This window comes from Diospyros lotus, chromosome 9 (assembly GCF_014633365.1).
Source record: "Diospyros lotus cultivar Yz01 chromosome 9, ASM1463336v1, whole genome shotgun sequence".
NCBI lineage: Eukaryota > Viridiplantae > Streptophyta > Magnoliopsida > Ericales > Ebenaceae > Diospyros > Diospyros lotus.
In genome coordinates this window covers 32,008,822-32,022,944 of record NC_068346.1, presented here as the reverse complement: position 1 = coordinate 32,022,944, position 14,123 = coordinate 32,008,822, and the positions used below count along the sequence as shown (strand labels likewise).

At 38.3% G+C, this 14,123-nt stretch overlaps 1 protein-coding gene across 12 annotated transcripts in view; it reads left to right on the top strand.

Annotated features, from left to right (window-relative positions):
* LOC127809787 (fructose-bisphosphate aldolase-lysine N-methyltransferase, chloroplastic) overlaps positions 1-14,123 on the top strand; it is a 77,173-nt gene that overhangs the window by 16,309 nt on the left and 46,741 nt on the right. For 10 of the 12 annotated variants that reach the window (XM_052348875.1, XM_052348874.1, XM_052348876.1 and 7 more), the window contains exons 10-12: positions 1,661-1,696; positions 2,814-2,897; positions 10,829-10,962. In XM_052348875.1, the coding sequence (XP_052204835.1) occupies positions 1,661-1,696; positions 2,814-2,897; positions 10,829-10,962 (254 nt within the window). The remainder of the gene's footprint in view (positions 1-1,660; positions 1,697-2,813; positions 2,898-10,828; positions 10,963-14,123) is intronic. The other 2 variants (XM_052348880.1, XM_052348877.1) reach the window with 1 other exon arrangement.

Sequence of the window (14,123 nt, the reverse complement as noted above, 5' to 3'; positions counted from 1 at the left end):
TAACCAAACCATACCCATTGAAACAGTGTTCGGTTTTTCCCCGAACCAAACCATTACCTAGTCAAACGGTTTTTAACCGCGTTGACCGGTTCGGTTCCCCACGGTTTCGGTTGCAATTGCCATCCCTAATGCCAACCTTTACGTCAGTTTTTTTTGTGCTATTGGGGATGTGATTCATGTTTGGTTACTAGAGAGCCTTTTGGTCTACTTTTTCTTTATTCATTTTTTGCCTGGGGAGAGGAAGACACAGGTATATTGTCACAACTCAATCTCACATCTGTAGTCTACTAGCGGCGCGGGGGGGGGGGGGGGGGGGGTCTTGAGTATATTACTTAGTTCCATGAGCCTATATGTCACCTTGAGCTAGCACATTTGGGTGAGGATCCCTGATGTTATAAGTGGCATTAGAGCTAAACTAGGACCACTACTATGTGGGTGTAGGTTGATCGAGAAAAGTGTTATGATTGACTTGGGTTTAATTGATTGATATGGGATTTCTGGCTTGGCAAGGATGCTAGGTATTAAAGGAGGGGAGTTTGTCACAACCAAATCTTACATTGGTAGTCATTTGGGAAGGTCTTGGGTATATTACTTGGACCAAGTCACCTTCAGCCAACACTTTGGGTGAGGACTTGTGGTGTTACATGTGCACTTTTGGGCGTTTGAAAAGTTTGTGTATTACTTGAAGTGCTTTTTTATCCAACTTATGTTTATGGTTGACTAACAAAACTCCTTTTGTATTGGATTTGTCTCCTTAAGGCAGTGTCACAACCCAATTCCATATCGATAGTCTACTAGGGAGGTCTTGGGTATAAAACTTGGTCCCATGAGTCTATAAGTCACCTTTAGTTAGAACTTTTGGGTGAGGAGCCGTGGTGTTACTAGTGGTATTAGAGTTAACCTTGGACCACTACAGTGTGGGTGCGGTCTAGGAATGTGTTCTAAATCTGACTTGGGCCTGATTGATTGAAGTGGGATTTCTAGCTTGGTGAGGATGTTGAGTACTAAATGAGGGGAGTCTATCACGATCCAATCTCGCATTGGTAGTCTATTAGGGAGGTCTTGGGAATAAAACTTGGTCCCATGAGCCCATAAGTTACCTTCAGCTAGCACTTTTGGGTGAGGGACCCATGGTGTAACAGGCAGTCTTTTGTTTTCATTACTTGTTTCTTTATCATTTTTTGTTGCCCTCCATTGAAATCCAATCAATTGGCTGGATATTGGTTTCTTGCTTTGTATTTGATTTAATTTGATACCTTTTTTAGTTTCTCTTACTTTGCTTTTTTGATTATTGCTTTGCTGATATATTTTCGTTTGGTATCGCACATTTCCGCATCTTATTCAGGATGAAGTCATTTTGAATTATGCAATTAGTTTCAAAGAAGTGTTTATCATGGCATCCCAAATTGTTATTTGCATATACGTTAGAACAAGTGTTATGTTAAGGACCATCACTTGCATGCAAATAAAGCCATAAGGTTTGGTTTGTTCCCTGTTTTCCCTTCCTAAGGAACTGCAGATGAAAGAGGCATTATTTAGTAGCCCCCTCTATAAATTTATAAGTTTTGTGTCTTATGTAATTTTTTACTTTCCATTTTCAAGTTTGTTCTATGGAAACTTTCACTTGGAACCTAATCTACTAGTTAGATGTATCTTGCAGGTTATTGCTGACCGTGAATATGAGCCTGGTGATCAGGTGCCCATTAGTTGTTCTCCTCTTTCTAAATAATACCTTTTTGCTCAAAATTATTTTCCATTCTCTATAATTTAAAATTTCAGCTCTTTTTCTTTTACTTGTGATGCAAAATTGCCATCTGAAAATGCAACTGTGAACAAATATTGTGTCAGTGATAAAGGGCACGGCTGTAACTCGTCTTCGGTGATTTTATGAAATTTTGGCCTTTTAACATATGCTTTCTTCCTTCTTTTATTTCTTCATTATGGAACTTCCTGTATCCTTTTGTGCATATGCAGTTTACATGCATGTTATTATTTTAGTATGTTTCTGAATATGAACATTTTGGGGCTCATACTGGTGAAACTGCTTGTCAAGAAATAGATAGATTGGATTTTGTTTTTTAAAATGTCGGTGTTATGCAATTGTATCCCTATTTTGTAATCTTCCCTAGAGACAACCCATGAGTCCCTTGGTTCATAGTCCCTTGCATATTAGGTTTTTACCAATGACCTAAAAATATATTAATTTTGCTAGCAAATTGGTTGTCCTTGCCATAACACTGAAAAAGTAATATAATTCTGCTACCACTAGTGAGACTGTTCATCATTTTTTCTTTTTCTTTTGTTTTTTTTTTTTTTTTTGGGGGGGGGGGGGGTGTTGTGGGGCTGGAGGGGTGTGTGAGGTAACATTATTTTCTGGTGTAGTTTTAAAAACTTTGAATTTCCTTTAGGTTTTAGATGTATTTTACGTGGGTTGTTTGCACCTTGCTGCCTAGTTCTTCACTGCAATATAATCCCTAGATATGTCAGATCCAACTGTCATTCCTATTGTTAAGTTACACAAATGGCTTTAGAGAATGTTCCTACACACAGTGTTTGTGTAATAAGGATAATAACTTTCCATTTCTGTTCAATAGTATAAGATTGGTATGTATATGGGGTATAATTTGTTACAATCATCCTATAAGATGTTACTAACGCCCACAAGCTTCCATAAAAAATAAAGAAAGGAAATAAGAAAAAATCAACTTCTCTGGAAGTCTTGCAGTGATGTGTTTCTTTGTAGTTATGCAGTTGGTCTTCTAAGTTTTGATGTATGGACATATATATATAAATATTAAATTCTTTTCTTTCAGGTTGTGATAAGATATGGTAAATTTTCGAATGGAACTCTCCTGTTGGACTTTGGGTTTACACTTCGTCACAACATTTATGATGAGGTTAGACTTGAGCTTTAAATCAAAGTTGCATCACAGTTTTAATTGGATGAGATTTTAGTGGTGCTTAAATAATGTCTTCTAGTATTCTTGTCATTTGACATGATCAATATTTACAACAACAACAACAATATACCAAGCCTTAGTCCAAATAGGTGGAGCGAATTACATGGATGCTAGCTCATCAAGCATCTCTATCCATGATCATATTTTTTGTAAGGTCATTATAACTCATGTCCGGCCTAACATGATTAATGTCTGTCCTGCAGGATTATTCTTTTCCTTGGGTCCCTTTAATAATGGAAATTTTTATTGTTATTATTATTTTATCTTGCTATGCAATAGAGACAAGTGATTCATATTTTACATTGCCATCTGAAAAAAGGAAAAGCACGGAAAAAGTGTGAAAATTGTGACTGCTTCAACAGTTTGAGCATTGTTATAGCCTAACCCAAATCTGGACTGTATTTTTTTTTTTTTTTTTGGGGGGGGGGGGGGGGGTGTTGTGTGTTATGGTGTGGGGGTAACCATGTTGAACTCTATTTGTAATAACCCATAATTTTATCTCCTATTTCAGGAATAATTGAATAATAAATAAGGAAGATGGCTTGGGGCTATAAAATCCTTGGAGTTGGGCTTAAAACAGGAAAAAGGGATCCGTAGGATGAATTAAGGGTTGAGAAAATGGCTTTGGTGAACCATGGTTGAGCAAAGAGTCTATCAGTGTAATAACCCAAAATTCTGATAATTGAATGGTTTAGGAAAGTAATTTTTGTAGCAATTAGCTTTGAGAATTATTTCTTGAGGAAAGGTTGTACAAAATTGGGCCAGATAAATTCGATTGATAATCGGGGGTATTAATACGAGATATAATCATATAAAAATCATGGGTCTTGAAGATCATTTGATTTAATGTGTGAAATCAAATAGGAGTTGGGTAGTAGTGTATTTAACCAAGGTAGTTGTCAAATATGTAGATATATATGTAAGTGGGAGAGGGAGAAAAATGAAATATAAATATATATAGGAAGGAAAAAAAATAAAAAGGGGAGACTGCCCCAAAGTAGATTATTTAAAATGGTGAAAAGGAGTTGCTTACAGTTAATTAGTAAGAGAAAAAGAGGGGAAAATCAAATGGTTTTTCCATTTGTGTATGTATGTGGTCAAGGAGGGTGGAGTAGGGGCCAAGCCTAGTGAGACTATAAAAGGGGAAGAGGTGGGTGGCCTTCCAAGATTTTGGAAAAACATAAAGAGTATGAGACTAGAAGAAAGAAGACAAGTGGTGAGACTAGAGAGAGAAGGAATAGTTTTTAGTTAAGAGCAAGGAAGAAGGAAATAGGAGAGAAAAAAGAGGAGAGGTTGAGGGATCTTGGAGCTTGGGCATTAAGTTGGATCCTCCCTCACTAAGGTGGGGGCTCACTTACTCGGGAGGTTAACTAGCTTCAAATCTCATCTTTTGTAACTCCTCTACCCTTGTTTTCCTAATGCATAGAACATCATTTGCGTGGCATGTTGTTGGTTTGCTCGTTCAGTGCATTGTTACCTCTTTTGATTTATATAAATGTTATAGGGACATGTTGGGGCTACGCATGTAGGATCTAAGATGAGAATACCCAAAGCAGGGTCTACCATCATTAAGAGATTTGTGCATTGGGAACCTTTAAAGAGTAAAGAATTGAGGAGGGTTAACTCTTGAAGGATGGATGTCCATCGTCATAGAGACCCTAAATGTGGTTGGGGGTTTACATTTCATGTTGTGTGTGTTTGGAATTATTGAGCTTTCAAAACTCATGGTTGCATCTATATTTTTTTCAGATGTTTGTGAGGAGATAAAGAATTTTGCTCATTAGAAAACCATCATTTCATGATTTATGAATTAGTTATGGTGTACTTATTGTAAAAAACCTAGACATACCATAGAAAAATGTTGGAAGCTCCATGGTAAGTCTCAAGTTGAGACAAAGGATCATCAGGAAAACTGAGAAGACTCAGTGTATGTGGCAAACACACAACAAACTGGGGAAGAGGATTCTCAAGAATCATCGGCTGATTTTAAGGAAGAAATTACAAAGCTAAAACAATCACCTGGGTGTCTAGAGAAGCCAACTGGAATAGGTACTTGTACCTTAACTTTTTCAGGTATTTCTTCCTTCTCTCATGCTCTAAATGCCTCAGATGTGACCTTCCCAAGTGTCTGGATCATTGATTCAGGGGCCACAAACCACATGCCTTGTTCCTCCTAGAAATTTATTTCATATACACCATGTCCTAGCAATAAAAAGATAATCATGGCTGATGGCATGACAACAACAATAGTCGGCCAAGGAGATGTTTACATCAATGATTTTCTCATACTAAGAAATGTACTACATGTACCAAAGTTGTTTACTAATCTTGTCTTAGTCCAAAAACTCCTATTGAACCTAATCATGGGCTTGGTGATAACCTAGAAGACACGGCAACAGATAAGAGCCCCCACTGAAGGTTAGTTGGAAGACTTGATTATTTATCACATACCAGGCTAGACATAGCATATGCTATTGGTGTTGTCAACCAATTTATCCATAACCCTAAAGAGGTACATTTGAAAGTAGTTCTTAGAATTCTATAGTACTTAAAAGGTACACTAGGTAGAGGAATCTTGTTCAAAAGGGGATAAGAGCTAACTCTTGAAGCTTATACTGATGCTGATTATACTGGGTCAGTAATTGATAGAAGGTCAACATCTGGATATTGCACATTCATAGGAGGAAATATTGTGGTTTGGAGAAGTAAGAAGCAAAGTGTTGTAGCACAGTCCAATGTAGAGGCTGAATTTAGGTCAACAACTCTCGGAATTTGTGAGTTATTGGGGTTAAAAATAATTTTAGAAGATATGAAGGTCAGGTGGAAGGCTTCAATGAAGCTCTACTATGAAAATAAGTCAGCCATTAATGTTGCACACAATCCAGTGCAACATGACCGCACCAAACATGTTGAAGTTGATAGACATTTTATAAAAGAAAAACTTGATGGTGGTCTGATTTGTACTTTGTTTGTGTCTACAAGAAATCAAATTGTAGACTTACAAAAGGACTTCTTGGTTCTATTTTTTAGAAAATAACTAGTAAGCCGGGAATTGAAGATATCAATTCTCCAGCTTGAGGGGGAGTGTCGAGAGATAAAAATCTTATCCTATCCTATCTGGTCTTGCTATCTTATCTTTGAGTAAGAGGTTGTAGTCAAAGCTGATCCATTAGTGGACTTATTCTTTTATCTCTATCCTCTTATCTCTAATTTTAAGGTTTTAGTTTAGGTGGTTAAGTTGGTGTCCTATTTCTATTTTTAGAGAAGTGGTTTATTAACTCTCCAAAAATTGTATTTATTTAGACTTATCCTTGGAATAAAATTATTATGTTTTTCTGCCCAAATTCTATCAAGTTCCTTCTTTTTTTGGTGGTGGCTAAACTTCGCTACGAAGAGCTAATATTTGTAAAATAATATACATATTAGTTAATTGCAAAAGTAAATAAACTACAAAAGTGAATTGAACTTTTATTTCTCTTGTTTATCAAGCTTCTTCAAGGAAAGGAGTACTGTGACAACCTTGTAAGAAGCTGAAGAAAGGTTGAAACATTTATGGGCATTGTAATACCATCTAAATGTTCTCTTGCTAGAGGGTTACGTTAGGAAGGGTATCCTGCGTAAAATTTTATGACATTCTTCTTTTACATGGATTTATATCATCAATGTAATTTTTAGAAGTTAATTGACATTATGAATGTCGTGAAACCAACCTTAATTTGGTTAGGATAAACTATAGTTGCAGAAATTATTTAGGGAGAAGAATGAATAATTTTTATTCATTTGAGTGTGACCTATATATACAATTATAGGATATCTATGCTATATACAAGTCTACTCTATCTACAATTATAACATATCTATGCTATCTAATAAGTACAAAATAACTCTCTCTAAATTTTAGGAATACATTCAAATCTGAATGAGATACTCTACTAATATTCAAATTGAATTATCTCCTCCTTGAATTTGGGGACCTTATCTTGGCTGCATTCTTTGATTTATATTTATCTTGCTATCCTCCCGTTTCCTTCTCAATTCTCCACACTCCCCCTCAAGCTTGGCTGAATTTGTTATTCTGGCCAAGCTTGTAGCTTAATTCTCACATTTTCTCCTCGGTAGAGATTTAGTGAGAATATTTGCAACTTGACTATTAGTAGGAGTATAGGAAAGCTGAAATACTTCTTCTTCTAACTTCTCCTTGATGAAATGCCCGTCGATTTATGCCTGTTTTGTCCGGTCATGATGAACCGAATTTTTTGCAATAGCTGATTGGTTATCACACAACACCTGTACTGGTTTAGCAATAGTCATTTGTAGTTCTTGTAGTAATCTTCTCAGCCATGTTCCTTCACAGAATCCTTGAGCCATAGCTCTAAATTCAGTCTTTGCACTACTTCTAGTGACCATCGATTGTTTTTTGCTGCACTAAGTGACTAGATTTCCCCATACAAATGAGCAATATCCGGAGGTTGACCTCCTATCAAGAATTGAGCCAGCCCAATCAGCATCACTATAAACTTCTACCCCTCGGTTTGTTGTTTTTCTGAATATTAACCCTTTGCCTGGTGTCAATTTTAGGTACCTTAGGATGCGGTAAAATGCTCCCAAGTGTTCTTTTTAAGGATCATTCATAAACTGACTCACAATACATATAGAGAATCCTATATCCGGTCTAGTATGTGACAAGTATATAAGCTTTCCCACCAAACGTTGATATCTCCCTTTGTTAACTGGGACACTTTCTTTGCCAATGTCTAATTTTGCAGTAGATTCCATGGGTGTGTTTGTTGGTTTGCAACCCAACATACTCGTTTCATCTAGAAGATCTAGGATATACTTCATTTGAGAGACTGAAATTCCCTCTTTAGACCTTGCAACTTCCATGCCTAAGAAATATCTTAGGTTTCCTAGATCTTTGATTTCAAACTCCCTTGCAAGCACTTCTTTGAGGTTCTTGATTTTAGACATATCATTTCATGTAACAATGATATCATCCACATATACAATAAGAATAGATAATTTACCTCCCAAGGAGTGTGTCAAACCTCTGATCTGACTGATAGGTTCTTCGGTAATTTGAAGAACCGAGAACGAGCAGGAAAGAAAGAGGAGAGAAGAGAATCTAGAGGGAAAATGAGAGAGGGAGAGAGGGAGAGAGAATTAGGAGGGAAAAGATCAGTGGAAAATCCTCACATGATCCCCATCGTTGTTGGCATTCTCTTATTTATATGAGAGGCGGTTATTATAATTTCTAGAAGAGTAGCTCAAGTGGCCATGTGCCCTTGGCTCTAATCTCCTACACACAACCTCTAAATTCAATCGTATACTCCCTTCCACTAATCATATACTGATTATAAGATTACCTTTGGCCTGTGACAACCCCTCCCCCATTAAAGTATTTCTTGTCCTCAACAAATTAGAGTAGGTTGGCCACCTTGGGATACCGTTGGAGAAGGTCTGGGAGGTATTCCCAGGTGGTGTTGTCGGGGTGCAAATGGGTCCACTGCACTAAGACCTGCGAGAGAGGTATGGTGTCTTGGTAAATCACCCTCCAGTCCAAGATTGCCTTGGGCTCCACTTCTACTATGGGGTCTTCCACCATCTTCGGTACTTGTTGGCTTACCCTATCTGTAGTGCCCATTGCCTTCTTCAAAAGAGAGACATGGAATACCGGATGTAACCCTACTCCCTTAGGAAGCTGCAGCCTGAAGGTCACAAGACCCACCTTTTCCATAATGCTAAATGGCCCATAGTACTTAGGACTGAGGCAGGGCCTTTAACGAAAAGATGATGTTGGAATCACTTCACCTTCAAATAGACTTCTTCCCCTACCTTAAAAACCTTGTTTGTGCAGTGAATATCTGCCATTTGCTTTATTTGTTGTTGGCTATGGTAAGCTCTTTCTTGATCACCTATAGGGCCTCTTGTCTGGCCTGCAAGTATTGGTCTGCTATGGTCTCAGATGGGGAGTAATGCATGATGGCAGGGATGATAGGGGGTTGGTATCCAAATAGGGCTTCAAAGGGAATTCTCTTGCGGGCAGTGTGATAGTTGGTGTTATACCACCATTGTGCTAAAGCCAACCACCGATTCCAGCTCTTCTGCTTGTTTAAGTATAGACACCTTAGGTATGTCTCTAAGCATTGATTCACCCGTTCCGTTTACCCGTCGGTTTTCGAGTGATAGGCTGATGACAAATGCAATCCTATCCCTAGCCCTCGGACTAAGGTTTTCCAGAATTGACTGGTAAAGATTTTGTCCCTATTCGAGATCATGGCTCGTGGTAACCCATGCATCTCGAACACATTATCCATTAGTCTCTTGGCCATCTCTGTAGCAGTGAAAGAATGTGATAAGGCAATGAAGTGGTTGAACTTGGTCACCCTGTCCACCACCACCAAAATGGTGTCAAAACCTTTTGACTTGGGCAGTCCTTCGATGAAGTCCATGATCACCTGCTCCCACGCCTGGGTGGGGAACCTGCTCGTGCTTGCACCTTTGGCAGGTACTGCACTTTAGAACATACCTTGTTACATCCTTCTTGAGCCTTGGCCAATAGAATAGCTGCTTAACTCGATGGTAGGTTACATTCAACCCCAAGTGCCCCCCAATGGGGGAGTCGTGTAGGGACTGTAGGATCTGCTCCTTTAGTCGCTCATCCTCTCTGACTACCACCCTACCATTGTACCTGAGTAGTCCCCCTTTTATAACATATCCTTGGTCAACTTGAGGTTGTACAGATAAATGGGTCAGAACCTTCTTGATCCAGCTGGTCTGCTCATAGTAGTTGGCTATGCCCTGCACCCAATCCAGCATTAAAGATGAAATTGCGTGGCAACTCCCCTCCGTCTCTCTTCTTGACAAAGCATCGGCCACTAGATTCTCCTTTCCCTTCTTGTATTGGATTACGTAGTCAAACCCCATGAGCTTAGTAATTCCCTTCATTAGTAGCTGATTGTGAGCCCTCTGTTGTGATAGGAATTTTAGACTCTCATGGTCTGTCTTGATTGTGAATGGCCTATCTTCCAAGTAGTATCTCCACTTCTCCATAGCCATTAAGACAACCAACAACTCCTTGTCATAGATGTTGAGGCCAAGATGCCTGGCGGCCAAGGCTTGACTTAGATAGGCTATTGGCCTGCCTTCTTGAATTAGGACTGCTCCTATTCCTGTGTCACACGCATCTGTTTCTAACGCAAACTCCTTAGAGAAATCTGGCAGGGCATGGATGAGAGCCTTAGTCATGGCCTCCTCGAGTGACTTGAAGGCATCCTCAGCCTCTATACTCCATTGGAAGCTATTCCTCTTTAGCAGGCTGGTGAGGGGCTTACTAATCATCCTGCACCCTCTAATAAACCTCCGATAGTAGACCGCGAATGTCATTACGAACTCCAATTTGTGTTTTCTTCTTGAATCAATTTATTCCTTTCCATATCTAAATTCATTCAATCTATTCTTGCTGTGGTAAGGCCATTTTTCCAAAAATGACAAGTTATAGTGAGAATTTCTGTGCTACAGTTGAATGGTATCCTGGTTTTCTGTCTGGATATAGATATCTTGTGAAAACCGCATAAATGCAAAAATATCTTTTGGATGCCCACATTTCTTTATTTGCTGTTGGAAATGCATTGTAATATATCCTTTGCTTATATATCAATTAATATCGAAGATCCTTAGTTTATTTTCTTATTCTCAGTATCATCTCTCCGTTCACTCCCCCCCCAACCCCCCTCTCCCCAACCTTTTTCTTGCTGCCTATATGTTGTTTAGTTTCTAGAATTCTTTGCTAAATTTTAATTTTCTGGTCAAATGTTGGGTTATTCTAATTATGACAATTTTATTATGGAAATGACATGAGTAACTCTCAGGTTCAAATTCAGGTCAATATACCTCATCATGATCCTCTGTGGCCAAAAAAGTTGGAGCTTCTGCAGCTGCATTGTACACCAGCCATTGAAAATGATAACGGCTTCAGCTCTTCTCAAGATTCCTTCAAAATCAAGTTGGTTTTTATTTATCAATTCTAATATCTTAAACAAAGATACCATTGAAGGTTAAAATGTTAACTCTAATAGCTCAGGTTCACTTCAATCTGGAATTGAGATGGGAAAGATTTTTCATGAAAATAAGAACTAAGAAGTCAAAGAATGGTTTCTTTTATTATCATTGTTTTGTTTTTTTTGGTTGGGGGAGAGGCTTGGTGATGCAGAACACTATCCTACTAAGAGTTAATATCTTGTGTGGCGTTAAAGGCTGTTTCGCAGCTGAATATATTAATTCTTATATCCAGAAGCTTAATAAATTGTATAGATTTTGAGTTATCACAATTTAAAAGAGAAAGGCTTAAGGCCATGATTAAAGAAGATAAAAAGAAAAACTTAAGGATATTATGGGTTCTTTAAACTCACTTGAGAACAATAACCTTGCTGGTTTCATGTTTTTTAGTAATCTAGGAGACTGATGGAAGAAGAAGTATTAGGATTCCCGGGAGTAATTGTATGGTATGGGCCAATGCAGAAGCAACCATGGTTTAAGAATTTGGAAGGCTAATCCTTGCACATTACAACTAATTTCCTTGAAATTTGTACTCTAGGAAACAAGTATTAGACTCCAACTCCAATGATTGGGAAACAAGTCAGACTGATAAAACCTACTTAATCCGATTCAGGATCATATTTAAGGACTAGTTTCACATAAAAGGAGCAGATTAAACTGACCAACAGAATACTTAATGCAAAAATAAAGGCAAGACTTGTACTTCTAAGGCTTGACTGTGGAGGTTTGTGGCTTGAAGGTGAATCAGTTGCCAAGATTTTCAATAACTCGTTAAGGTTTAGATTTTCTTTGAACTTTTACTGTATGCAACAGTTACATGCTTAAGGAGTCTTTGACAATTTGAATGAAATTGCTCATTTTAGAAATATTCTCTTTTCTTGAAGACTATTACATAAAATACAAATAGGTAATAGAAACTTGTTCTTCTCAGTACATGTACAGTACAGTGTATTATTCATAGATTGATTGGGTAATGATCTTGCTGTAGAACTCTAGATTAGATATTTAACAAACAAGTCTCAATATGCTAAGTTAAGAATGAGGAAACTCAGCCAGCATTATTTTGATAGAAGATTGAGATAGATTTGAAGGAAAATAGCTTTCTAATTGGAAAAAAGGAAGATCCATTTTTCTTAGGTCCTTTATCCAGCAAAATTTTGGAAAATGAGAATTAACTAATTGTAGCTGGCACCTAATTTAAACCTATATTATCTGAGCAACCAGTATGTGAATGGTTTAATAGGAAGAGAATTAGATTTACGTGATAATAAGATGGTACCAATTGTTATGGTTTAGGGATGAACACTCTGTGCTTTGCCATTGTGAATTGATTTGACTGGCTGACTGATATTTGAGAGAGGTATGGGGCATTATTTATAAAAGAGAGATGTGAAAGTTTGTGGCCGACTTTTGTCTGACCTGATTTATGTACCAGTAAACTAATTTTCTTGTAGTGACTCTGGGAAGCTGATCCCACTAGTGGAATTAAAGCTTGTGATTCTTGTTGTGTTGAATCTGAGAAGTTGATATGTTTTTGATATTCCAGATTGGCATGAGACACCATGATTGATACTGTCAAAAATATCCTTGCTCGCGAGCTTTGTAAAAATAAAGATAATGATAAATAGGTAAACTACATATGTTCTGTCAGACCAGCTGTACTTTGAACTAGGGCATGCCAGTTCAAGTTTCTGGTACACTTGTTCAGTTTCTGAAAGGCCCATGTGGAGCCAATTATGTCCTGTGATGGGAATCAGTAGAAGGGCAACCACATGGTTTAAGGTGGGTAGGTAGTACAAAAGGATTAGGTTCCTATTTTCTATATGGTTAAGAGTGCATTGATTTGTAATTTGTTTTCCTCATTGAATAATATGTTACTTCACTGGTAGAGGAACCAGAGATATGTTGATCTACAAAATATACAATCCTCTCTTGTCCCTCATAGTTGAGTCTCTTTCCTCAGATATTCCTCTTCCTTATCTGCTTGTTCTCTTTTCTCTCCTTCTCCTTCCTTTCTGTTTTCTCTATATTTTTATTTCACTCCCTGTTGCAGTTTGACATCACCCTTGTTTGGGTTCTTTCTTTTCTCTACTGCTGGTAGTTTGAAGGTGTGATCATGCCAATGATTCTGTCAACCCAGTTTGAATTTCTTCTTAAACCTTCAAATGATACTATTATTTCTTTAGGACTTTAAAATATGTTCTTGCTACTAAATCGGTTACTTGTAAACCACAATCACAAGCCGTAATCCCATTAGGTATGGTTGACTACACAAATTCTAGCTTTCCAACTATCTCTAATCCATGGCCATATCCTCCGTAAGGCCATTATATCCTTCCATCATATTTGTTGGAATAAATGTAATTAGCTATGATAGCCTGTGTAAGAAAATACTTTCCCGTTGTGTTATTCCTCCAGCGGTGCCTTTCTTCTCTTCCTTCATTGTGCTATCCCTTTGGTGGTGCCTTTCTTCTCAACAACTGTTGCTCGCGGCTTCCTCTGTGCCTACTGTCGTTGCTCGCGGCTTCCTCTACGTGCCATCTAGATCTGGCCACCGGTGTTGTCGCCACCCAAATCTGCGCCCACCGCCGTTGCTCGCAGCTTCCTTCGCGCGCTGCCCAAATGCTGCTAGATCTGACTAGATCCGCCTAGATCCGGCTGCCGTCGCTCTCTTCCTCACGTTCGACAGCCTTCGCCGTTGCTTCCAATGGTAGCCTTCTAGATCGCGGTCTTGCCTTCGCCTCTATAGCTTCCTCCAAATCGTGGCCTCTTCGCTTCTACCAACTCACCCAAATTTAACCACTTCCTCATTGTCCTCCTCCTTTAGATCTGCCATACAATTGCTATTTTTCAATTTGGTCTGCCTTTCAGTTGATTTCTAAGCTTAAAACCTAGATCTCAAATCAGATTTGGTCTAACTTGACCTGCCAAGCACGATTCGTTTTAGATCTATTTAATCTAGATTTGACCCGTCAGACTAGATCTGACCCATCAGATTTGTCCAGACCAACCTGAACTAGATCCACTCCACGTTTGACAGATCTGCCATTAAAGACACTTCAAAAGTGACTTCCATCCAAAATATGGAGAGTCCTTCTGACAGATCTG